The sequence below is a fragment of the Lepidothrix coronata genome, unplaced genomic scaffold (genome assembly GCF_001604755.1).
Source record: "Lepidothrix coronata isolate B3197 unplaced genomic scaffold, Lepidothrix_coronata-1.0 Scaffold115, whole genome shotgun sequence".
NCBI classification, from domain to species: Eukaryota; Metazoa; Chordata; class Aves; order Passeriformes; family Pipridae; genus Lepidothrix; species Lepidothrix coronata.
The window spans coordinates 2,299,483-2,327,391 of NW_016690295.1; the positions used below are offsets into that span (position 1 = coordinate 2,299,483).

At 37.7% G+C, this 27,909-nt stretch overlaps 1 protein-coding gene across 1 annotated transcript in view; it reads right to left on the minus strand.

Moving 5' to 3' along the window:
* The window catches only part of SPON1 (spondin 1), a 192,831-nt gene that overhangs the window by 10,492 nt on the left and 154,430 nt on the right, over positions 1-27,909 (minus strand). Inside the window, exons 7-10 of the mRNA XM_017825033.1 lie at positions 23,602-23,666; positions 2,101-2,302; positions 715-855; positions 300-375 (exon numbers count right to left, since the gene is read on the minus strand). Coding sequence (XP_017680522.1) covers positions 300-375; positions 715-855; positions 2,101-2,302; positions 23,602-23,666 — 484 coding nt within the window. The remainder of the gene's footprint in view (positions 1-299; positions 376-714; positions 856-2,100; positions 2,303-23,601; positions 23,667-27,909) is intronic.

Consider the following 27,909-nt stretch of genomic DNA (forward strand, 5'->3'; position numbering starts at 1 on the left):
AAAAAACAAGAATTACCAATTGCCGGCTTTCATTTAAAAAAAAAATTATCTGAATCCCAAAAGGCTCCTCTCTTTTATCACCTGTATTGTTACTGTCATCTTCCAGGTATATATGCAAAATTTCTTTGCTGTGTAAGGGAAGACTAAGAGTAGACAGCAGAAGAGATGAAAACCTAAATCACTGTTCGACATCAAGTGGAATTTTTGCTCCTGAATCTGTTTTGTTCCTTATCTACAAATGATAGGGGAGAATGAAACAAAATATAAATTAGTACTGCATGAACTAATTTAAAATGTACCTTCTTCTTTTTCCTCCGGTGCCAGATCTGCCACAATATCATCTATGTTATCAGGAACGATATTGCATTGCTCCCCCTGCAAAAACATTGTTGTGGACATTGAATACAGGAAACTCATACATGAATGCAGAGAGAGGGGCTAAACCAGTATTTTGTGAGGCACTACTGCACCTGCAGCACCTTTTTCTCTTAGAATCCCTAGGCATATTTAAAGAAAATCCCCAATTAAGCAGATGCAATAATTACCAGAAGTAGAAGTAATACCTTAAGACAGTTGTAGGTTTTTTCTGCCCTCAGCTTTGTTGTGAGTAGGGTAAAGAGTGTAGATTTGGGGGGAAGGGGGAGGAAAGGTTAATTTTCTGGTTTATGGAGTGGTTTTTTGCACTCACTTGAGAATTTTACATGTCTATTATACCTTACGTGCAATTCTCTCAATGACAACTCTGGCTACCAGCTTGATAGATCCTCCTTCTGGATCATAAAATGGACTTTGGGGATGATCTAAGCTTGTAAGTGGTCTGATCTTCTCCTGAGGCACTGTAGGTTTGTTAGGAGACTGCAATCAAAAAGAAAAAAAATGTAAAAAAAGAAATTATTAATTAATAATAGAATTAATCTGCAGAAATAAAAACTTCTCTGAGATGCTAAACTGCAAAATTCCTGTGTAAGATGAACTTGGAACGTTCCTACTTAATGGTAAGGATTTTTGGTTTAGTTTTTTTGGGGGTTGGGTTTTTTTATTGTTGTTTTTTTGTTTTGCTTTGTGAGGAAGTACTTCTCTAATAGTTCAGGATTCAGGCCTGAAGCTGGGTTAACAATAAGATGAATGCCTTGTTGTCTGGTTAAATAACTACATTAATAAAAAAAAAAAAAATTATTCAATATTCCCCCAGAGCTGTATTATAACTGGAGAAAATCCTTAGGTTCTAAAGAGGCTGGGTCTGAAAGATAAAATCATCCACATCTTGTCATCTGACATGGGAATATGTGTCCTATTTGAGGATGTGACTAGTCAAGTCTCACTTCAGCTGTCAGTACTGTCTGCATAGACACACAGTGTAGGTACCTGTCACCTATGGACACATAACCTGTTCAATTCACTTGACATAACCCATTTGGTCAAAACCAGGACTTTACCTGAGGATGATCTGAATCTCTTCCTAGACTGAGAGAGTGATGGAGACAGAGAAAACGGATGATTTTATAGTCTCACAATGATGAGAAGTTGAGTTTCAGTCCTTGCTGTAAGGAATAGTTATATTTTTCTGGGCCAAACAGAACAGTTGGCATTGGATTGAAACAGTCCAAAGCTCAGGGGCTGGACACCTAAATGCTGAGTCCTCCATGTATTCAATAGGTGAATACAAGCATTGAACACGAGTAAGAAATTCTTTACAGGTGGCCATGCACTGGAAAAGATTGCACAGATAGAGGGAGTCTCCCTCACTGGAGATATTCAAGAGCCATACACAATGCTGTGCAACGTGCTCTGGGATGACCCTGCTTAAACAGGGAGGTTGGACCAGATGACTCATGGTTGTTCCTTCCAACCTTACCCATTCGTGATTCTGTGGTAATAACATCCCAGGTGGATGAAATGTTATCCCATTAATAATAATGCTTGAGGACTTCAGACAAAATGACCAACGGTAACTGTAGCTAACATCTGTTTAAATGACTTCTAATTAATTTTAAGAAAAATTTTTGCTGGAGTAGTATAAAGTCATGTAGGATCAAATAGCTTTCATTCTTCTATGCTTTAAGGTAATATATTTGAATATATTACAAATAGTCCCCATACCTCATAGGTAACGCCACTGTCAGTGCCGGCATCCCACGGGATTAAATCCTGAACGACTTTCTGGACCCAGCCACAGTCCTTGGTGCAGAGATCTTCGGCAGAGAGCCCCACATTCCAGTCGGGGCTGGGGCCGAGCATGGTGAGGAAGGACATCAGGTGCCGGTGGCGATCGACAGAGAACTCAGCAGAGGGAGCAGCTCTCCTGCAAATCCGAAGGAAGAGCATGAAACTGCATCCAGCTTTGCTGCTACAGGGAATTCAAACTGGGAAATACTGAACCCCAGCGTGACACTGTGTCTGGTTCATGGGGATGGAGGAGCAGGACAGGGAGAGGGCAGCTGCACAGCACTCCTGAGCCTCAGTCTCCATAAGGCTTTGGCATCATTCAAGATTTGCTGCTTAATGGGTGAAAAAGATGTAGCAACACGGAGCTGCAGCAGTATGCTTATGTTTAGTGGTATAGTAATAAAAGATACCTCACAACACTTAAAAAAATTAGGACTAAAATATCAGAGAAATACCCTGAGGCCTTGATTGATGGGATATTTTTTACCCCTCATAAAAGATCAGGTAAGTTCTAAAGCCAAAAGTTCTTGGAAGTGCTACTGTGTGCGTGTATGTGTGAAAAGCACTCATTAATAGAGTTTGAGTGCTCGTGTTAAGTGAGACATTAATGGCCTTTGCCAGCCCTAGAGAGTTCAGCCAAGACTTTTACAGCTTTCTGCCAGTGGTTGTGAAAACGCCTCTATTCATCCAGCCTTTGTCAGCCGTTCCCTCAGGAAGAAATCTGCTGAATCATGGAGTGCTCTGTGATGCTGATGAGCAATTGCCACATCCCTGTGCACATGGAAATAAAATCAGGCCTGACTGGAGGCTTCTGTTCACAGAAGCTGGACCTCTTTGTGGCGTTTTTCTTATGAGCAACAACAAATGCAGAATTATTTAAAATATTATTTTGGTAATTTTGCTCTGCCAAATACTGATCTGATGTCAACCCAAGTTTTTTTCACCTACAGAACTTAAGTAAATACAGAGTCAGGTCAAGTTGGTGGGGATTTTTTTTCCCATTTTTGTGCCAAACCCCACTGTTTTAGAGCATCTAAAGACCACATTTATTTTAAATGAAAGGGGGAGTTGCTGTGTTGTTTATCTTTCCTTTTTTGGTTAGGTACCTTATAATAATGCAAACACATGCAAAATAGTGTACATGCACTGTTCTGCTGTAGTCATAAGGAGTTTATTCTTCCTGTAAATCCTTGTACACCTGTAAAAATGCAGTATTTTATTTGCATGTTTTTTTCTGGCTCAAAGGACTCTCAGCACATTAGAAAAAAAAACAGAACAGCACAAAGACAAAGATTTTGAGTAGTTAACACACAGTATCAAATGTGAGATATCTAAAAGTTAGCGTATATAGTTCCCCTTCAAGAGGCAAGTTTCAGAAATAGGCATTTGCTAATGAGTAAAATGGCCACTTCTGTTCCAGAGTCTTTAGAAGTTGTTTCTTACTGTGCAAATTATCTTACATTGAATTAAATACTCTGAGCAGAAGAGTTGCTAAGCATTTGATGTCATTAATCCTGCCTTTCCCAGAAAGTAATGCAAATGACTTTTTTTTTTCCCATGAGACATAGAAGTCTGGTTTCAGTGTGTCTTTGTAAAGTAATAAAATAATGAATGATGATATCAACTTCACTATGTGAATACAGTATCCTGTATATATTTGTCAAGTACCTAGCAATGATTAGTCTTAAAAAGCCTGTTAACTGACTTCAAGTAACTAAAGGATTTACTGCATTATAAGGATTTTTTAAGAAGTCCCTATAGGAACTTCATATTTCAAACAGCACACAGCAACAGTCTGAGCAGTACACTGTAAAAATAACACAGAGATGTGTGTTTGTATACCTGATCTTTAGATGGAAAAAATGTCTAATATGGATATTGCAGAACAGAGATGCAGGTCAGCAAGGGCAATGCAAAGAGAGGAAGACACAATGGTACCTTTTAAAGGCAGAGGGTTGGGAATCAACTGCTTTAGACACATAGTGATGGAAAACTCTTGTCACCTGTCAGTCTTGTGATAGTCATGTACAATTAAGGCTTTGAATGCTCTGTTAGGAGAATTAATATTATTCATCATATCAAGATAAATTATTTGTGTATTTAAATTAAGAGAGTATTTAAATTATAATTGTATCAATGTTGAAACTGTGTGAAGGAACGCTTTAGTAGGAGATACTCTTTGCCTACAAACTTATGGATGTGTTAAATGATATCAGTGAACTCGAGCCTCCCACATTTTTCCAATTTCAGAGCACATTGCAAAAAATCACATATCTTGACAGATAGGTAGTGTTATGACCATTATACTGTATTTTATCCCATCACAGTTTAACCCAGAAATGTGAAGATTAGTAAAGGACAAATGGAGGGGTGTTCTCTTCTCTTCTTTCCTCCACTCCACTGCAGACAGGTACCCAATGCACACAAACTTTGGCTGCAGTGCAGCACGGAGTGTTAGGGTGGACATTGTAAAAATCTTTATATGCAGTTTAAGAACTAAGTATTTAAAATATTCTGTTTCATACATATAAATGTGTATATATATAAACATAAAATGCCATTGTTGCACTTGCTGCTTTATTCTATCAATTAATTTCTGTGTGGATACTTCTAAGCACTATGAATATAAATCTGAACAACTGTTGTATAGCGTTGCCCAACGTTGAACATTCTGAGTCCTTCCTGAGTTAAGGAAAAATTGGCTGACCTAAGGCACCATCCATATCCACTCCTTGGGTACAGGATAGGCACTGACTGGGCTTAGACGATAGAGAACTCTAATGGTTTTTTTTTTTGGGTTGTTTTTTAATAATCTGACAAATTTCAACTTATTTCCAGTATCCACATGAATGATGGATTTATGAAGTTGGCAGGAATCTCAATTCTTCATGTGTACCTCAGCAACACATCTGGCCCAAGCATCCTAAAACTGCACTATGGAACTCCATGAAGGAAACCGGTGTTAAAATGTGCTCAGTATGCCCTAAACCCAACTTTTTTCATTTTAGTATTGTCAACTCACTGGACAAAATAGGAACGTGGATCATCTTCTTTCTCTCTTTAAAGGCTTTCAAATCTCAAGGAAGTGTTCTTCCATGACAGGTTAAGCATGTTTGGTAAAGCCCACAGGAAAGCCTGAAGTTTGTAGCTGACTGATGTGAATTTGCACTGAGACACAAACAGGTCCCTTTTCCTTCCCCTGCACATATACGTGCTTCAAACCAAACAGGAGCTGCAAAGCAGATCCTAAACATTAGGTAAGTGCCAGATAACAGCCCTGAGAACCCCACAGGGCAGGGGAATCCTGCTTTCCTTGGCTGAAGCAGGCAGTACTTTTCCACTGTGAGCCTGAGCAGCCTGCTGGCAATTCCTGTCACATAGTACAGTGAGGCAAAGTACTAGGCAGTGTCCTGCATCCTAATGTTTTCCATTCCCTTTATTTCTATTATATTTTATTTTTCTTAGCATGATTAGGATCTCCAGCTACAAGGATGTTGTGTACTGAGCAGTGTAAGAAAATGGTCTTTTTTTCTCTCCCATATTTTTGGTGTGTGTGTGTGTTGTGGTGTTTGGGATTGTGGGTTTTTGTTTAGGTCGTTTGGGTGTTTTTTTTCCTTTTTTTAAGGCTAAAAGAGCACAAACATGATTTTGCTTTGCAAGTTTTCTCCCTAAGTGCCAGTCTAGTTGCTATCACTACTGGGGGTGGGGGTTAAAAAAGCCTTTGACAAACCAACAGAAAACTCAGCTTGCTGCAAAACATGTTTTTGAGTGTTGAATCAATATTGTTGTGTTCTGCTGAGGTCCCTGAAAAAGGTAACAGAGCCCACACAAGGAAGGTGGTTGTGTAGAGTTACGGGATAGAAATAGCAAAAATTATATTTTGTAGAATGAAACTTTGGGGTTACTTCTGGTTTAATATTTGGTTAACATACAAATGAAACAAGTAGGAAAAGGCAACCTGAGCATATACTCATTTTTTTTTTCTAGGATACTAACTAGCTCAACAAATAAGACCATTTGCAGGGTTGAGCTTGTACCACTGGAATCAATGTGCATTTTGCTACAGGATGCTCCGTGGACTACATTCATATAAGCAGACTATTTGCCTCACCCATGCATAAAGAATTTTCCAGTAACACAAAAGCTGATTATATAAGGACAAATTTGAACACGAAGAGCATCGGTATTTCCACTGCAAAGTTCTGTGTAGTGCAGAGACTCTCTTGCTTGCTCCCCAGGCTGGCTGCTAGAGATGATTTTAGGTGGGGCAGCACAAATGCAAATAATTTTTTGAAATAAAATAAGCCAGTGTTTTAGATACTTGTTTTGCAGTAGTGGAGGAAAAGCCAGCAGTCCAAAACCTCTTCAGAGATACTGAATATGTGCAGGGCTTCATCACCATCCAAGTTCTGACTTTGGTTATGGGAAAAAAATAATGTGATTAAGTGGGCAATTAGAGAGAACAGGGGAGTGTAAAATACTAATTTTTATGACAGCCTTCTGAAATTAAATTCTAATTCAAGTAGTCTTATATATTTTGTGCTGGGGGAAAAAAAAATCTGATATATACCATGGAGTGAATAACTATATGGAGCATAAAGTAGTTTGAAATAGCTCTCCAGATTTTTTCACAGAGCTGTATTAAGGTATAATCATCCTAAACCCACTATTAAAGTCTGGATATTAGATTCATTTGAGTATACCAGGATCTGATCTTGCTTGTGCTCAGGATAAAATAGTAGCTTTTTCAGATAGTAAGAAAAACGTGGAAACAGCAGAGAAACCAGTCTAAGACTGACAATTGTTGGAGGTGGGAGGTATTTGAAAGCCATGTGGACCCATTGCCACTGGTTTAGTATCTGTTCTAGGTGGTGCTGCCGATGGGAAAACACCACATTTTTTTTAAGTTAAGAGTTTAGCTGATTACATGAACATGAAAAATGAATATTTTTGGAAATACTAAATGAATTGCCTATTCTAACCCTAGTAAGTAAAAAGCAGCATCCTTCTTTTCTAGAGGTTTACATTGCATCACATCTAAGCTTTCCAGGATGAACATTCTTATTTACTCATCTTTAGAACTTTTTGCTGTTGATACAAATAACTTTATGAGCATGAAAACATACTTCACAGCCTTGAACTTCCAACTCTGCACCACCTACCTACGAGCAGCACCTACACAACATCTGTTTTATCGAATAAAGTCATAACATCCAGAATAGTGAACTATCTTCAAAGAAGAGAAAGGAAAAAAATTAAGATCTAAAATTAAATGGAAAATACTCTCCTAGAAATCTGAAATTAATAGAACAAATTAGGTAGCATATTTAGATGACGTGCTATTAAGAAAACCATGTATGAAGTGATGGAAAAGAGTTAGTACCACACTACAGGGACAACAAAGTTTTATGCACAGGTATCAACACCTGAAAGGAAACCCAGAACTTCAGAGTTGCACAGAAGGAAGGGGAGAATCCTTCTTAAGTCCTGCTTAAGTGCAGGGCAGGTAAGCACTTAAGCTAATGAATAATTTAAACATGTACATGTCCCAAAATAGCCAGGGGAAGGAAAGCTACAATAACATGACCATTGAATCAATGTTGCCTAAAACCAGCTAAAAGGGGTGGATATGTTATGGCATACGGAACTTGGGGATTATGTGATTGCCACTGACATTTAAACCAATCATCAGAGGAAATCATCATTAATCTGAGGGTTTTTTTAAAAGCATTACAAAAGGAAGGGACTTCATGGAGCGCATCTTTCAGACATTCTCATATTGTCATCTAAGCATATCTGGGTTGCTAGAGTAGATAATAATGATATATTATTCATTAAAATACCAGCTATTTTATTTAATCCCTTCATTCATCAATGGGTATACTGTTTTTATATGATTAACAAATGTGAACAGGCTATCTACACAAAAAATAAAATAAATAAATCTCAGATATCTCAAGTTAGGGTTGCAGTTTCTGAAACTGCTTATTTTTACGTGTGTTCTTTGCAGGTTGTCACAAACCACTTAGGTGTGGTTATCCCACATGGTGCTGGCAACATTTACTCCTGCTTAGAATAACTTTGTGTCGCTGCTTAGATCACTTACTGAGCATTCACAGTCAAACCACCTGTCAGGAATCACTGGACAGATTCAGGAAACCTGTCTGCTTTGCTTCCCTGGAGTTTTGGGGCTACAAATTGTCTGCCCAAAGTAATTACCAACCTATTTACACAGGAAATCCTACGGGATGTTGTAAGAGCATGGTTGCTTTTTATCTATCTCCTTTTTCAACCTGGCTGATCTGCACGCCATGCACTGTTTGTCCTGAGACAGACCAGTACTTCAACCCAGCATAAGAACCATCACAGCCTGATCCTTTCCTCTCCCATTAACAATATCAGATAAACAGCATAGATTTATTTATGAGACTGTGTTAGCAATGAACTCTGACTTCCTATCAATTTAATTTATCGTGAATATTAGATTACCACAAATATCTCCTTTTAACAAAAAATACCATGACGCTACTCACTGGAATATCTAAAAATTGTAGATACTCTTTCAAAATCCTTTCAAAAAGTTTAACATAGTATTGTCTTGCTTTTCAAAACCATTTAATTTGCAAATGTCGTAAAACTGGAATTGCATTTTATGTTTCCCCAGTCCCAGTGTAATCTCTGATGTCCAACACTTTTATTAATACAATGCACATTCCAGTTCTTTGAGCATCTCTATATATCTAACATGCACATACCTTTTGGTATCTAGAATGTTTAATTATCATTGCATTAATAAAAGTGCAATAGGAAATCTGAAATTTCGCAAATAGATTTCTATTCACTAGAAATTTAAATGGCAAATTGTTCCAGTTACTTGGTGAGTATTTACACAAGAATGAGGAGTCAGGATTAGTAAGTAGACATATAATTGCATGAAAATAATGCTTACTTGATAACTCAGGAAATTATAAAGGGAAATTATTTTGGCTCAAGGAAAGACAACAGATGGTTGGGAAATAATCATAAAACAGTAACTAGCAATGGGAGGAACATGTACAGAACACAAAAGCAAGGACAGAATGGGATGGGTAAGTTTGATTTAACTGGATGGCCATTAACTTCCATGAACAATTAGTATAAAGTCCTTGCAGTGATTATTCTCAGTTAAATCTTTTCTGTGTTTTAATATTCAACTTTTTCCTTGCCTAGTGACATTTGAATTTTAGGTGGAAAAGTAAATGGTGACAGAAAATGGAACTGCCATATGTGCTTGCTCTGACAAAAAATGATCCATGATTTTTTTTTTCTTTTCCGACAAACACATATGTTCTTGCTTAGGTGTTGGGTTTTTTTTGAGATTGAATTATGAATGTCTTAATGTGGGTGTCAGACCATCTGTCAGACAATGAAGTTTCCCTGGGTCTCAATAATACACATAACACTTAAGACAATCCTTTTTTATAAGAATAAAATAGTTTTGTGATTAGGGCTTTTTTTAGTCAACACTTAGTAAATGTATTTAACAATAAATGGTACTCAGGTAACTTTACAACAGCATGTGAATACACACTAAGAGAGGTAGAAGTTTGCAGCCTTGAGCTGCTAATATGCAACTCAACAGTATTTTGTTCTGTTGTCTGTGAAAAAAGAGGAGACTGTTATCTTCTCATTTAAATGGAGTTTTGTAGAGACATAAAACTAGAGTGAAATAACCATGTTGTAAGGGCAGCACATGTTGTTAGGTTTTTTCATTCTTGCTTTGTTCCTGAAATATTAATAAATATTAATAAAATTGTAATTCATATGATTAAAGCTTTTATCTTATATTATCCAGATATATACATGCATTTTGAGCTCAATCACACCCAATCTCAAATATAGATGAATAACAAAAGCTTGTAAAAATGTCTACTATTCTATATGGATTTTTTTAAAAATGTATTTTGTCTGAGATTTACTTGAAGTAGAAATTTTGTTTTGATGAAACAAATATCTCTACTTCTTGGATAAAATTTAGAACTTATATTTAAAAAAAAACCTAAGAAAACTAGATAAACTTTATGTTTTCAATGTGAAGCAATAAATTTACTAAAGTCTTACATGAACGCTTCCATCTTGAAGTCAAAGCCTTTCAAAAGAAGTGTTTTGATTAGGTCTGCTGACAGATAAACTGCTCATTCAACATAAATTCCTCCTGCATCCAGCTGTCAGGAGCTTACTGACACATCTGTGAACCTTCCAAAGTCACACAGGTGGGGATCACCTGACAGATTGGGGTCCGTAAGACAGGACATCAACAATGTGGAGGAATGATACACAGCAGGAAGGAAGGCTATACCGCGGGAAATTTTCTGACATAAAATACAGTTTAACCATTAGCCAAGTGAAGAGCTGGAGCCCTCAGAATTATTTCACAGCTCCAAAGAAATTTATGCATTTTTCTTCACGTTATCAGAAGTCACAGCCAACTTTTTCCCTCTGTTTTGTTTTCGTGTATGGGATTGTCCTTTATGCATTGCTATTTCTGATTAGACTGGGGGTTAGAGTTCTATTTTTGACAATATTAAGCTTCACTGGATGAATCCCTGCTATCTATAAAATCATAAAAGGAGGAAATAGCTGAGCTAGACACACCATCGTGTTGCCATAGAAACAAGAGACTCTGTCTGGTCTCTTCTCATTCCTGTCATTTTGTACACAAAATCTCCAAACTTTGAAAATGTTTTCTAGTACTATGCTGTCATTTTGTGGAAGGAAACTTCATTTACATCTAGACTAACAGATATTGGATTTTTTATCCATTTTAGGATAAAAAAAAAAAGTAAAGACACATGGTGTAGTGGCACTATTGAAATGAAATGTTGCCATACAAGAATCAAAATAGTTGCTTTGTAGAACACCATATTTGGGGGTGGGGGAAAACAAAAGAAATCTTTGCAGGCTATCATCATTTTCCATTCCTGGGATGCACATCACCAAACAACTTAATATAACTTTTAACTATAAGGCTAAAATAGCACATCCATGCTCATAAAAGATTACACTTAAAAAGCACAGAGCTACTGTATTTTCATTTTTTATTGGTGTATCTCTGTGCAGTAGTAGGTACTGTAGAATGCCTAGAAAGTTCTGCAAGAATTAATTGTTACTTCCACAGCTTGTGACTAACTAGGTCTTTTGAAAGTCTAGCCCCAGAAATATTATTTATTAAAAATTACACTCCTGTTCCCTTGTGAGCAGTTGACCGTGAAACCTGAGTTTTTTTACAAAGCATTTTCATCATGTTCACATAGCAGTCTACAAGGAAGTATTTTTTCCATACAGCTGTGACAAGAGATCTCATCCAAAAAATTGAGTCCATAAATCTGAACAAGATATTTACTTTAATCGAAGTACTTTCCTTTCTCCTACAGATAATGTATTTTTCCTCTGAGAACTGGCTTATTTTTGCCTTTGCTATATTTCCTGAGAACGCTTTTATTATAAGGACGTTAATTTCTAAGAAAATCAGTTTGGATTTGAACATTTCATAGTTTTAGGACTTCAAGATAATTTTTTTACTTGTAATTAACGTAAGGAAAATAACACGTATTGTTGAACCCCTTAAGAACGAGCATTTCACATTTACATGTCGGTGTGTTATATAAATTCGGGTCCTGATTATGTCTTGCAAGAGTAATACTGCCAGCCATGAGTATAGCATGCAAATGCCAATTCATGTGTGCTGCTTTTCTCCACTTCTTCCTGCAGTTTCACCAAAACAGCTCACTTTTAACTATTAAAAATGGTTTTTCGTTCCAAAAAGCTTCAATCCAAAAATGTTTCCCCCACCGGCCTGAACTCTGCATTCTGATTTCGTTCTCACTGCGTTTCGCTGGCTTCCACTAAGGCTTCTGCAAAATTATTGCTCATCCATTTATGCTTTACATGGCATCTCTGATAAGGTCAGTTCCTGAAGAAATAACGAGCTACCAGATGTTACCAAGCCATCACAGGAATACTGAGATCTCTGGACATTCATTAAACTTGGTCAGATGTGGATGAGTTCTTCAACTCATTGATAGTCAAGTCATTTTTCCAAAGGATGGCAATACAAGACCTTAATCAATAAGCAGCTATTATGACACTCTAAACATAAGTAAAACATTGCATTTTCCTCTAACATGGCATGTAAAATTGAAATTTTCATACTCAGCATGCAGAGAAATTAAACCAGTTGAAAACAAGGTATTGTAATCAGTATCCTACAAGGTGAGCTCTAAGTGATACGTAACATTTCCCACATTTTGCACTTGTTAGATAAATGAGTCCATTGGTCAAATTCACTCAGACAGGAACATGATTGAACGTGCTGTTTCTCTCTGTTCGGGCAATCCTGAAATCACTTTCTACTATTCTGTGCCAGCAATGAATTGCAAGGTGCAGTGACAGTGCACAGCATCCTCTATGAGTGCAGAGGGACAAGTATCTCTGGGTGTTTTAGGTGAGATGCACTTCTGAGGTGAATTTCCCTTTGTGCTCCGGTTCATATCCCGGAGCACACTCGGAATGCAGACCTGATTTCTTTCTGACTAATCTACCCCTGGAGCTTTTCCTCTGCTCTCCTGCTGCCAGCAGGCAGTCACATTCCATGTGACCTGAGTGGTGGCTGCCCGAAGCAATGTCCCATCCCCAAAATTTGTCACTTCCTGAGCACTGTTTCACACTCCAGAGCTGCTCCTGCTGCAGTGTATTTCTTACAGATGCAGATGGCTTAGGTAGCTGTTCATTATGGACACTGCTCAGGTTATAAATACATACACTATAGAGATTGTAATGCTTTCACCATAGAACTAAAGCAGAGGTTTAAGTTTAGACAAGACATACCTCACACAAAATCTTTTTAAAATATTCCCAGAGCTCCTATTTAAGGGAAAATGTGGGCCATACAATACAACATTACAACTTTTATTCTTATAAAAGCGTGGATGTAATTGGAGAGAGTCACTCAGGGAATTTAAAGAATACTTTCAAGCATCTCAAAATTTAAATCAACTCATCTGTCAAGAGAAAAGCACATCATAACTCTTAAGAGAAAAAATAGTATTTTCTTTTTGCATAGCATAAATCCAGTGAGATGTCAAATATAACCACATTTCACTCATCCCACTTCATTACAACAGCAAGTCACTGAGAATGAATTTGTAACTCAGGCAGTTCATCAGCCTATTCCTTGTTTCAATTCTTCATGCTTTAGCTGCCAGCAATTTTATATCCTTTTATTTTCAGCTGTTCATGACGACTTGTTATCAATGAGATGGGCTTGTACAAATTTAATTATTTCTTTGCTGGAAGTTTGATTTTCCGGGGTGCAGCTGCTATCAATTGAAACGATGTTATTGTGAATGCAGTGTCCTTCAGGCACAGCACAGCTGCTGTTACAGTGGCAATGACTAGTTTGGGTTTTATGGCTGGCTTCCCAACCACGTGCTAGCCAAGGAATGGTCACACTACTGTGGTCAGAGATCTGTTGCTACTGCAAGCTTTTAGCTGCAGTCAACAACATAAGCAGTTTTTGCCCCCAAGAATCCCTACAATGGTCATTAAATTTTGCTTCAGGCAAATTCAGGCAGTTGGGCACTATCTTAGCATTGTAGTTACATTTAAGTTCAGTTTAAAATCAGTTATTCTTTTTGAACTGTTCATTCTGTCCACTTTTCTGTATGGAGAGAGGCTGCTGCTTTTGTAGCAAGAGCTAACTCCACTCACTTTTCTTTATTAAAAGAAAATTCAAGGTAATTCAACCACAGGCAGATCATAAGGTGTTCAAAGGGTTAAATCAGCTATGGAAGGATATATCAACCTGAAAGGTAAGAAAATGCACAAACTTTACTATTTTAAAGTACAGAGGAACTGGAAGATGGATGAATGCAGCACTCAATTAGGAGAAAATGTCTAATGAGCATGCAAGAGAAATGAGCATTATATGGAATATAAGAAGTAGAAATAAATAATAAGCTTCCTTATTTCTATATAATCTCCTGCTGATGCTTAGTCACACAAGGAAAAAATATACATGCATGATTTATTTTTCAAATCATTAGGTGGAACAGTGTTTGTAAGCAATTTGTATAACCAAATATTCATGATATGCAGTGCACAGATGATTAAAGGGCTATGATATGAGCTTTTCTTACCACTTTGGAGGAAATAACAAATAAAATTTATACAATGCCCATTAGAGCTGGTTAATTGCGGTTCACTCTGTATTTTGCCCTTCTGAATGCCATTTAAACCCGATCACAAGTATGTGTGTTCAAATGTGTTTGTTTGGGGTTTTTTTAAGTTCTCAGGGCTTGATAATTGAGCAACTGAATACTTTACTCATTTATAATGTAAATTTTTATAAATTACATTCTCATACCAATATCAGCTACTTATGGGTAGCTATTTATTTATTGCATGGCAAGCCAGGAAATAATTTCAGCACTCTTAGTGGCACAAGAGTTACATCGACTGAAAATGAGCATCCAATCTCAGAATTTACTCAGCTAGACATCACGCAAAACTGAATGTTTGTGACTTCATAATATTTAAAAAGAAATTACGGTACAATTTCATTTCATATCAAATATTTCAAGTGGATGAATAGGAAGCAGAATGATTGAAGAAAATTAGTAGGTATTTTTCAATGAATTTTAGTTTGCAAGCTATAAGGAATTTGGTGTGGTACTTGTGAATAATTCTATCAGGCCTCAACAAAACGCTCTAGGAGGGCTAACTCACAGAATTAATGTACAGACATTGTCAGGTCTCTAGTCTTCGGAGCTCTGGGTATTTAATTATTTTTTATCTCTGTTATCAAATCTGAAAGGTGCATTGATTTGAATATTCACCTCGCAATGCTGATTAAAATTTAGTAGAGAACAGCATTTGGCACTGCCATTGGGATCCTGAGTGAGACACAGCAAACATCTGCCTCCAGAGGGAAACAGAAGGAGGATTTCTGTTTGGGTTTGGTGTTTTGGTGTGTTCCTACTGAGTCAGCAAGGTAATGAGACACTCCAAACGTAGGTAACACAACAAGGTACCTATCTGATTTTTAATATAGCCTATAAATATTTTTTAATGTAGATCTTATTAATAGAAAAATGCCAGCTTTAGTAATGGCTTGTGTGCATGTACATTTTATTTGCATATGCAGTTTAGAAAGAAATAGATCATTCAAATAGACAAATAGGTAAATTAATTTTTCAAATCCTGCAGAAAGACAGGTATGCAGATTAATTACAAAAATCCTGAAAAAAAAAAGATTACTTCTAGCAGATTTTCAGAAAATCTTAAAATGATTCTTCAAATAACATATTTATTTTTTATGGGACAACACCAAAAGAAATGTCTACTTGAAACTTTAATTCTATAGAACTACTCCATTTATTATGCAAATGCTGTAATTTTGTCTTATTTCCAGCACAGAGAAATTAAGCAAGTAATAGAAAATCAATTTCAACTAGATATAAGTAAATTGTACGCTACTATAAAAGTGCATCTTTGGTTGAACAGAAACTTTGGGGTTTTGAAGCTGAATTCAGTAAACAACAGTCAAAAAAAGAAGACAAATTCAAGTGTTTTCTTTTCCAAATTACCTAATTCGTTCACTCTATTTTAAGCAATGTGAAGGGTGTTTAAAGAAAAAAAAAAAGTTAAAACACCTGGAAAGAGAACAAAATATTTTTGATCTCCAGGAACAGTCTCTCCTCCCAGGCAGCCAGGGAACTGAAAAGGCCATCGACTGTCATTTCATAAGTGCACAAAACAGGGACAGACTGATTGCTAATTAATGAGACCATGCAGCTGATTTGTACTCATTCCACACATACCCCCTTCCCATCTTACAAAGGGGGTTGTTAACTTGCTGTTTGCCAAACATTATAGAAATTAATCTCCTTCAGAAAACCTCTGTCTTCTTAAGGGGAAAATCCTAGTGATTGCTGTCTTTCTATGGCTGATAAATATTCAATTATTCATGCAAACTAGCAAAGCTTGAGCTACAAGGATGTGCTATGTGACAGTGGTGGCTGGCTTGAGTTTTACCTTCAGAGGTGGGTGTTACCAAGGGAAAGGAGAACCAAACCCAGACAGTTCAAGTCCATGGGGTGATAACCTTTATTTTGCTGCTTATATGGATGTGTGGCTGACTTAAAAAGTTATACTTGAAGATCAGGCCCTTACTGATAAAACAGGCAGGGCAACAACTAAATTATGGAAGTTGATAGGGTTTAGTTGCAGTCTGTTGCCTAAGAGAGGTCCCCTCCCCCTCATGAAAATATAGTGAGCTTTGAGAACACTGAAAGTTGGTCGTCTTTTTATGCATTTAATAATGTTACTAATAGCTACTTAAGTGTGTAAACACTTCAGGAAATGATAGTTTGTGAATTAGGTGTTTACAGCAAATGGTGCTAAATGCCTTCCGATGTTCTTCTGTAAATTAGCCTCTCTCCGAAGCTCACAAAAGTTGCAACACGGGAGGTCAACAAAGAGGTTCAGTGACAAATCATGTTTACACGGAAAACGTGTTTGTTTAGCTCTCTGCCATCTGATGGAACTGATCAGGTAACAGTATCAATAAGATCGACATAGGCACAAATTGTTATTAAAGCTCTTTTCACCACTGAAGACTTGTTTTAAGTATGCAACTGTATACATAATCTTGGGTAGTTTTACACAAGGATATTTATCAGTGAGACATCATCACATTAAGGCTGTGTGAGTTGTAAAGAGCAGAGGAGCAGACACAATAAATTGAGATGTTTAACAGTGAAAAATAAGATAAGGAGAAGGAGTTATTTTATCGCATTTCAGAAGACAGTGAAGAGTTCTATTTCTCACTTTGGACGTTCTCCATCTAACAGCATCTAAGTAATTGCTCACTGATCTAATGTGGTGGCCACTTTAAGGAAGAGAAGTTCTGTGGGCACAAAAATAGCAGCAAATTACAGTAAAGTGAAAAAAAACAAACAAACAAACAAAAACAACCACCCCAAAATGCAAAAGTTAAAAATATAAGTAAAATAAAAGTAAAACAAGAAACAAACACTGAAGGCGCAGATGGGGCTTGGCTTTCAATTCCCAAATGCTGTAATGAAAACTTACTGATCACAGCAAATTCACTGCAGGACCAAAACATATAACAAACATTCTTTTGCCCAAATTGTGACAGAAGAATTCTGGAAGAGTGAAAGAGCTTTCATTCAAGAATAAAGGAAGGAAAATGTAACAAAGTAGGTCAGCATTTTTCCCTCCAGCTAGTATGATCTGTCTACTCAAACTTATTTTGGATCAGAACAGTTTTGCATTCCCCGCCACCTCTCCAAAGAACACTCTGTGTTTGATTTTTGGAACAGTGTGCTTTGTTGCCCACTTTAGTCACGTTATCTATCTCAATCCTAAAAAAACCTTACTTGGAAATACGGGGATATTTTCTGATATCCTCCTTGCAAGACAGGAAAAACAGCCCTAATATCCTTCTAGTCAGAGAAAAGATATGCAAGACTTGAAATGGAAAGAAGTTGACGGGATAATTTTAGGAGATAATGAGATAACCATACCAACTTATAAACTTTGGACTAAATACTTCTCTCCATCTGAATGATAAAGGAATAGGCCTCCTTTTCTGCTAAACTTCACATTCGAGTGCTTACTGGGTTTTTTTCAGGTAATCTCCAAATAAATGGAACAGAGCTGCTTAAATGGGTGAGAAAAAGAGTAAAACCACAGGACCATGACTGTTCACACAAACAACACAGAGGGATGAAATGGACCACAGGAGAGACAATAAGGAAGTTTTCCAAACTTCAAATAGTTCAAAATTACAATAAAGAAAAATGGCTTTCTCTTCAATGTACACTGGTTGTAACTAGGTGGTAAAACTGAAGTGGTAAAAAGGTTGGAAAGCAGTAGGGTTTTTGCACTAAAAAAAAAGTAAAATGAGAGAGGAGTAAGAAAACTCTTCAGAATATTTCAGAAAAACCTAAACTTTTAATGTTGAATACTCTCACCATGCCATTTACCTAGATAAAACTGAAATATTTTGTCTACAGTTTGACCCACTAAATTTAAAATTATTAAACAAAACAAAAATATTAGTACATAAAAAAGGCATTATGCACTTAGTAATAATTACAATCATACTGCTGGAAACCCCTATTCAAACATATTTGTTCTTCTAGCTAGGATTGCAGACTGAAACTCTGGCAGGATAGAAATTGGAAAGAGGTATCTTCTTTGTGCAGGGAAGTGAGGTCTTGCCGTTTTTTTAGAATCTGAAAGGTTTAACAGAAAGTTAAAGCTACTTTGTTTGTTTGGTTGGTTTTTTTTCCAAATGAATATCACCTTTTTATGTACCAGGAAAAGACAGAATAAACACAAAAAAACACTGGAAAACTCACACTATCTCTACTGGTATTTAATAATTTATAAGTTCTGGGCAGTTAATAATGGGATACATGACACACTGGAAAACAATCTCCATCTGTATCTGATCCATGTTTGTATTTATCAGTGTTATGCTATATATGCCCATGGAAGTCTGTATTCCACTGTGTGCATGGGGATGCCTTCTTCCCTGCTTTACAGGAACAACAAATAGTGATTAGACACAAGAATTGTGACTCAAATACTTCTCCCTTTGTGTCACAAGAGAGATGGGTGGATTTGAAATAAAAGGAATAATGAATACAGCCAAAAATGAAAAAAAAAAAATAAAAATAATTAAAAAAAGGTGAATTCAAGGAAAATTTTAAAAAGGTATTAGCTCCTGGATAATTTGATGCATACTAACTTGTCTTGCCTCCTTTATCCCAAATTCTTCTGTCATGGCTTGATTATTTTACAGGTGCCAGATATGCAGATTTGCATAGCAGTGGCATTATCTGGTTTTGATGTATTTTATCCTCCATACTGCCAAGGGCCAATGATTTGCAGCTGAGTATGAAAATAAAATTTGATTCTGCCTGAAACATGGCTGTGAGGAAGGGAGCAATGAGGTGTGCTCTTGTTTATACAAGTGAGATAAGAAAAACAGCTTTGATTTGACAGCATGCTGCATACTGATACCAGCATGCTCAAGGAAGAATGCATTCCCTGCGAGTACTTTAAAGTCAGAATTTCAGACACACAACTTGGTAATACAAATATAAGCAACAGCAGAATGTTTTATTACTTTGTCTGGCACTCGCCCTTCTCATGCTACCAATATTGTCCCTCAGCTGGGCGACCATAAAACTGGTTCACAAAGATCACCCACACCTTTCTCTTCCTACGTGTGAGAACTCAGGAGAGTTTTCTGCATACTGGAGCCCTGGCTAAGAAACCGAATGAAGGATAATGAAGATGAGTGATAGGAAGAATAATAATAATGGAAAACAGTGACAAAGAGCACATATAGGGACTGAGGAATGATAAAAAGCAGGCAGAGAAATATGGCAGGATATAGTTTCCACACCAATAATCGTACTGGGGGATGACAATATGCTGAAGTGTATTAACCTTAATTGTAACTAACAGAAAGCACTTCAGAAAACTACTTACTGTCATTGTTTCCTTCCCTGCTTAGGGCTGGCAACTTGTTTTGTCCCCTACTGTAATTTCTTTTATCTTACTCATATCTGAAGCTAAAGAACTCTCCCTGGTGAGGCACTTTGTGTGCACTGGATCTGCACTTCTTCTCCATCAGCAGAAGAAAAGCTCCCAATTATATTTCTCTCCTTATCTCTGGTGTCATGAACCAAAGACTTTTGACATGGTGAGATTTAGAAACACACACTTACTTCATGCCCTCTATACAAGGGCTTGAAAATTTACTAAATGAGGTGTGACTGGCCTCAGGAGTCACAGCCTTATCGATCAGCATTGACCGGGGAGAAGGAAAGCCATTTAAGTCCATGATGAATCCGTAAGAGGTGCCCAAGCAAGATCATCCTCTCTCATGTTATTATGGGTGACCAGAGTGGAAACACAAGGGTTCACAACCAACTACTCAAGATGTGGGCAAGAATTAGTGTCTTGTCTTGCTACAGCCTCTGTGAGGAGAGAAGGTGCTGCATTTCCCTGACTGTTTTGGAAAGACGAAGAGGAGCTGGCAACCCGAGGGACAGGAGGTGCTGCATCTCCTTGGCTGTTTTGGAAAGATGGAGAGGAGCTGGCAGCCCGAGGAACAGGAGGTGCTGCATCTCCCTGGCTGTTTTGGAAAGATGGAGAGGAGTTAGCAGCCCCAGGGGGAGGCACAGTGCCCGTCCTGGCTGGCAATTCCTCTGAGCGGGCAGTGGGGCTGGTACCTGGGGCTGTGCCGAGCCTCAGGGTGTGCTTTCACCTGATTTCTCTTGAGTTTTCCCTGAGAGGATGGGCCTGACTGAGCTGCTGCCTCTGATGAGCAAATACTGAGGCCATAAGTCTGCCCTCCATTACAGTGTTTGTCACCACCTCTGTGTGTCCCTGCCCTCCAGCCCCGCTGTCTCTGGGGTGTTATTCTCCAGTACAATATTCACCAGGGAGGCAGCCTGGTGTCCATGGTGCCTCATCCTACCTTCTCCACAACAGCAGCAATTAGATTAATGCCCTTACAGCCCTCTCACAAGCTTTGGTGGCAATTGTTCCTCTTCTCCCTCTGATTTTAAGTGTAATCACCATAACTAACTTGATAATCTAACTTGGACAGGGTTGGCAAATAACATTCATTACATGGAATTGGGTGGCAAACTTTGAAGTGAGAGCAGGCTGAATTTGACAATTTTTGACAATTTGGGTCTCCATAAATAAATTAGTGTTATGCATTTTAGAATTGTTGTGAAATACATTCAGGAATGTTTTTATGCTGTGCTTATTATGACACGTTGTAACACCACTTTGGCACCACTATCATACCGTATTATACATTAGATACATAACCAATGATTATGCAAAAGAAGAATATTTATGACTTTTAGTCAATTCTTGATTAGGAAGACGGTTGTGCTATGCATAATAATAGACCAAATGTTTATCCTGAGGAGTCATTATCCAATACTTGCACAGATCTAATCTAAATTCCAAGAAGGACCATCCATTATGGCAAATGGGAAATTAACACCAGTTAATGGATATTGAAAGTTTTCTCTTCTTGTGTGCTTAGACCATATTTTTAAATGGAATTAAAAAGTAGGACATCATGGCAATATATGATTAAAAAATTGTATAAAAAGCCAAAAATCAAACACTACCTGTAAAGCGAAGGGTTAGAGGAACCCTTGAGGAGCATTTGAAAGCACAAATATAAAGATTTTTTGATGTTACTGAAAGGTAAGAACTGTCATATAGAAAAGGCAAGAATTGACTGGAAAAACATCTGAAGGACATTGCAAAAGCATTTGCAGGTATGTCTGTAAAGAATATCCCTTAGAAAGTATCTGAAGTTGTTCACACAACTTTTGTGTGAAGTTTCTCAGAGCCATATTAAATTCAGCATTATGATCATAGGGGAAACATACTTTAATTAGCTTTGATTTTTGTGATGTAAGCAGGAGATCCTCTTTTCATCTCCTGTAAAAAAAGTACAAACCTGCTCTCCTGTCAATGTCAAATCATTCCATGCACCCACAGCAGTCAGTTCCTAGTAGTATTGCTCACTTTAATGCAGAAACATCACATATAAATGTTGCTTTATAAAAGTAACTGAAATTGGAATGAAAAAATACCTGGCTTGTTTCAGTCTGAGAAGTCACCAGAGCAGAACAGAGAAGTGGACAAAAGTTTTCATTTAAAAAAAAAAAAAGTGTTAGTTTTGAGTGAATAGGAAGAAGGCAGCAAAGGAAAAAAATGCTACCCACAGTCACTACAAGGCAAACACCAGCAAATCTAAACATTGAAAATTTCAGTGGGATAAGACCATAAAGAGAGGTTGCCATTACTGTCACCTCAACTGACCACTTGCATTACACCTGTCAAAAAAAGCCTAACCTGCGATTCCTGTGCGGAGCCTACAGCTCTGTCTCAGGGTTAAAATATATTCAAGCGATGGAAAATCCATCTCATGCTCAGGTAAGCTGCTCTGGAGGTTAGTCACAGTGGTAAAGCCTTTTCCCATACCTTTAGTTAGAATTTCCTTGTCACAAATTTCCTGAGCTTCCATGCTAGGAGAGATTTCGTACTTTGGCCTTGTTTGTTGTTTTTTTTATCCCCTAGATTAAAGAGGGATCAGCTATCAGAAATCTTTTCACTGTTTAAGCTGTGCTCACCTCCTAACCTCTTTTTTTTTTAATTTTTTTAATTTTTTTCCAGAGAGGGAGGTGATAAAGTGAATAGCTTAAGTCCTAAGCTGCTTAAGAGTTTCTAAGCCCCTTAGGGTAGGGAATGTTTTCTGAAAACTGAACTCTCTTGCAGTTTTTTTCTGACTACCCTCCAAATTTTCACATACTTTCTGAGATACAGATGACAAAGCCAGGCACAGCATTTCACTGCTTCCGTTATATTTTTTACAGAGGAAACAGGACTACCTAGTCTGTACAATCCTGCAGTAAACTAATTGACCTGCTTCTCAAAGGACTTAATTTGACTGTCAGCTAATTGAGTGACCCCTTCTACTGAGCTCTCATCTTTAGTCAATTCTTGTAAGTCTCGCTCATTTGGGCTTGGATAGTATCAACTTTGGGCCAAGCACAGATAAGTTATTCAAGAAACATCACCCTGCCCTGACACTTCCCCCACCTCCCTCAAAAGGCCACCAGTAAACTCAAGAATATCCAGAAAGAAGAGTTTTGTCCTCTTTTCTGCTGAGTGCCAGAGGAAGGACCCTGGGAAGTCAATTTGCTGTCTCGGTGAAACAACCAAGTGATGGTTACAGTATCATCAGGATCATGATGCTACTGCCATGGAATGTTTCAGACAGGTAATTTTGAAGAATTAGTCCTTTAGACTGAGAGTTGGTGGATGAGGATTTGCTGTATCGATACAAAGCATTGTCAAAGCCTTTGAGGTAGGATGCTAAAAAATACTGCTCCTATGTGTACAATAGTACTACATATATTTGAGCAAGCATAGAATAAACATCACCACGTATTTGTAGAAGGCACAAACTCCACAGGATAATCCTGCTGCAACAGTGAGTGAACCAAAGCATGTAAAAAACGCAGACATGCTAAAGAGGAAGGAAAGAGAGAAGTAGTTGCTGGGAAAACAAACAAAACCAAACTAAAAGCCAAAAACTCTCCATACCCCCCCAAAAGAAATCAAAAAACAACAACAAAAAAAAACCCAAAAAAACCCCAAACCAACCAAACCAACAAACCCCCCCCCCCCCATTTATCAACATATTTTTCGATTATTTCTTTACCAGAGTGAATGGTTATGTGAGACAATTAGAGCGGCCCTTTAGCCCGCACTCAACACAAGGCTGTTGAGGCAAACAATTCCCCACTTACTTACACATTCAGAGGTTGCCAGGCCGGCCACTGTGCTTTGGCTTTGATGACGGTTAAAACCTCATCGCTCTGTTAAAAGAGGCAAAACAAGAAAGTGATTGGGACAATTTTACAATGAGAGTGATATGTCCTACAGAAAAAAAAAAAAAAACAACAAAAAAAACCCAAACAAACAAAAAAAAAAACACCAAAAAAACCCAACAACCAAACCAAATCCCTCTTGATTCTGACTATGAGAAACATGCTTTGTCCTTTTTGTTATCTGGGCACCCTGTGTCCTCAGCTTCACAGGATCCATCAAGGAGCCTCTATGAATGCAGGAGGCAAGAGCAGCAAGCAAAGGCAGTCAGACCTTGGGCACAGTTTCTTTACCTTCTGCAGGACCTGGAGTGACCTTAGAACACCAGCAGTAGTTTGCAGACAATGTTATTTTTGCATCATGAGCCAAGGGAAAGCTTTCACCAGGAATTCATCAGGTTAAAAAAAAAAAAAGCAAGGACAGAAAAATTGCTCAACACATTACAGATGTACAGACAAAAGTTAGAGGCAGCTCCTCTAGGCAATCAAACACTGTGAGCATGTATGATATATTACTTATTATTCTTATACATTTAAGGATGTAAGGAGTCCACGGTGGATGCGTGGCAAACTCCTCCATTGATAGCATTTTCTCTTTGCTCTCCATTTATGCACGTGAAAATTATAAGGTGAAATACAGCAGCCATTTCTGAAAGCTCACAGTGTGGCAAAGCACTGTATGAAGATTATTTCCTGAAGTCTCTTTGAATTCCCACATCAGCAGTTTTAAACTTTATATTGGTGCAGTAAACCCAGGACAAAGGCAGGAGACTGTTAACAAGGCTCTGATGCCCAAAAGACATCTGTCACACTTTTTTAGAAGCATTTTCCCCATCTCCCCTAGGAATCCACCCCAGTAATTCGCCTGGAGGAACACAAAGTTCACAACTCACTCACATGATTTCTACTGTCTTTTTAAAATATTTCCCAATTAGACCAAGAAACCCACTTCATACATTACCAGTAATTGGCACTTCCAACAGAGCTGACCTTTCAGTTTAGTGATAACAGTGCCATTTCTTGCTTGATAGCAATAGTCCTGACATCCCAGACTAGTTCTAGTCCATACACACCCCTCTTCAAAGGAAACAAATTTCACCGGTTGTTTCTACCACTGTCATTATTTTCAGACTCTCTTTTTACCAAAGCAAGGGCATTACAGCACTGATGGGCCCTCTCTGTGACACACAAGGTTTTCAGTTTTAGGAATAAATATGTGACCTCTCCCTTAAGCTGAGTGGATGGATAAGACATTTCTTAGAAATCATTTATATATATATATATATATATACAGATGCTTGGCCATAGCCTAGACCACAGGAAGTGTGCTGAGCTAAGAGAGCTGAAAGTCCAACTCCACAAAGGCAAGTAAGTATAAAAATACTTTATCAAACTCCCATACTAGTGATACAGTTGGAATAAAGAGAATTTTGTGTTGAGAGGGAGCAATCAAAGAGCAGGCAGGAGGGCTGTGCCAGCAGGCAGATCCACCGGGGCAGGCAGGCCCTGGGGAGCCGCTGAAGGCTGAGCCGCCGGCACAACCCTCTCTCCCAGCCTGCCAGCTGGGCTGGGTGGAACCAAACAGAGATGAGATCCATGCAGGAAGGATGCATCACATACAGGTTCATCTATAGTAACCTTTACATCCATGCCTTCAAAAATAGAAGAGACAGTTTTGCGCTCAAAGTGATTTGAAAAGAAACTCATTCAACGAATGAAGTTGAAAGTCTGAAGTTAGAAGACATTACTTCTTTTTCTCTGATGATAGAATTTGCCTTAATTTTTAATTTTCCTTGTTTCAACATCCTCAAACTTTCCAGCTGGGCATATCTTCATTTACTTGCCTTGAGAACACATTTGCATTCAAAATCATTAACTGTGTATTTTACATCGCAACAAAAGTCTGTTATGAGCATAGATGATTATGTTTATTAACGTAATGCACTGCTTATCTAATAAAAGGCAGTAATTATGTCACTAGCATCCAAACCACTCATGTCTGAAAGCATTTCAACACGTGCTATTCAAATTAAAAATGCATACCAGGAGTAGATGAACAATGACTAATAGATTAGCAGTAAGTGCAGAGGGAAGGAAATAAGGAACAAAGCGTGGTGCATTCAGACATCCCTGAATTTTAAGGAAGGTGAAAATTCAGATGCAAGCACGGAATTCATGGATACTTCCTGAACAAAAATGTAAAAATGCAGAATCCAGTGTTCTGTTGAGCCTGGAATGAAAATACACTTTCTTTTGTACCTAGAGCTCCTTGACAGTTATGTAGGATTAAGATACAACTTGAATTAAATCATTGCTATTCCAGACTGATATTCTAATTATGCAGTTGTCTCTATCATGCAGATTTGCAATATTTATTTTTTTTTTAAATGTAACTCCTACACTGTTATCAGTGCCAGTGTATATTTACATGCACTGGCAGACAGACAGATACACGAGTACATAGTTTGTACAGTAACAAGTTTTCCTTGGACAAGTCTTTACATCAAGAAGATGAAATCCTGGAAAACAATACAGCCAATTCATCTTTGGGTCTGCAAAGCTGTTGCCATGTGAGGTCTGGCTGCCAGGCTTGACATCAGGTCCAATTGCCACATGTGTTGTCACCAGCCTGCATCTCCCCCACCTCCAGCAGGGATCAGGCTCAGGGAGATCCTAGAAAGCAGTGACCTTCCTCTGCCTCCAGACTCTCCAGCTGACTTCCACACTTCTGGGGGAACATGACAAACTTAAACAGCCCAGACAAACAGATGTTATCCAACACACGAGTTCAGAGCCTCGTGAACAATCCACAGATAGAGAGCAATCCACAGCAAAAGACACAGTGCTTGGATTTCTGGCCAATCTCTTTAACTGCAGTTATTGGCAGGTGGTAGAAACTGAGAGGATATGAAATGCCTGAAGATAAACCCACAAATTAATAATATGTAACTAGTTGATGTAACCCAACTGCCTTGAATAACCCAAATGCACAGACTTTATAGTAGAGGTATAATACACCACATACTTTTTATTAATTTTATTAACGTTTTCTTAGTGCTTGCTGTCCTACATTTAAACCTATTTTTCTCTTCTCTTCGTATTCCCAATGTTTTGCTTTGATTTTTGAAGTAAACAAACTCTCAAATTCACATCAAAATATGGGAAAGAGAAGGAGGAGGTTTCACTGTGGTATGTTGCAAGTTGTCTTGGAAACAATGATTCACAAGTAATGAAAGTGTTACATTTTGAAAAAGAAAACTAAGATTGTTTACTGAATGACAGAGTGTCAAAATGTCACATCACAACAAGATAAAGGGAAGGGCACCAATGCTCTTTCTTGGAGCTGATGAAAATCCTTTAGGTCAAGTCTGATACGCACCTCTTCCAACAATAAAAGTGGGGGGGAAAAGGGGAAGAAAACTGTCTGTCGACAGTTACAGAGCCTTATAGAAATAAAGTATATCTCTGGAGTCATCATGGTAGACTGACTACAGTATAATTTGGATTTTGGCCTAAGTTAAAACATTCAAAAATATCAAACAACCATCCTTTCCTCCAGATCCACTTTCTACATTGGTGTTCAAGCTGGGGGTGGGTGGCTGATTCAATAGCTGTTCCCTATGAAAGTTCCCTATGAAAGTTCCCTATGAACTTTTAGCCAAAAAGTCCTAATAGCATGATTTTAAAAGTTTGAGAACGTCATTCTAAAAAAAATGAATCATTTACTTTACATCCATTGTTTCCTGCAATGTACAAATGAATGCTCATGCAGAATAAAGTAATTAAATGGCAATTAGTAGTGGTATAAAACCACTGCTAAGTTAGATTGTTCAACTGTGCACCTACAAAAGATTAAAAACATTTCCTCAGCTGCAAATGAAAAGTGGGACATAGCTCAAAAAGGCATCATTAAAGATAGAATTTGATTTGAAGTCTTTCTCAACCAAGGGGATTTAAAACAACAAGTTTAAAGGGTAATATCCATTAAAAAGTAATGAAAGCTTTCAGTAAAAGTTTTAAGTATCATCTGAATACTTTTAGAATGAAAGTGAGATTAGTAGGATCTGGAAAGCCATGTAAACTATTCCATGTGCTCCAGCTGCTTTTTTGGTAAATCACACGATCAGTATCTTTTCTATACTGGAAGTTATTTTTACAAGTTTTATTCCTGTTTTTATTTCATGTGTGCCAAATAACATTAGAAAGTATCACTGTGCAGATCACTTAGCACCTC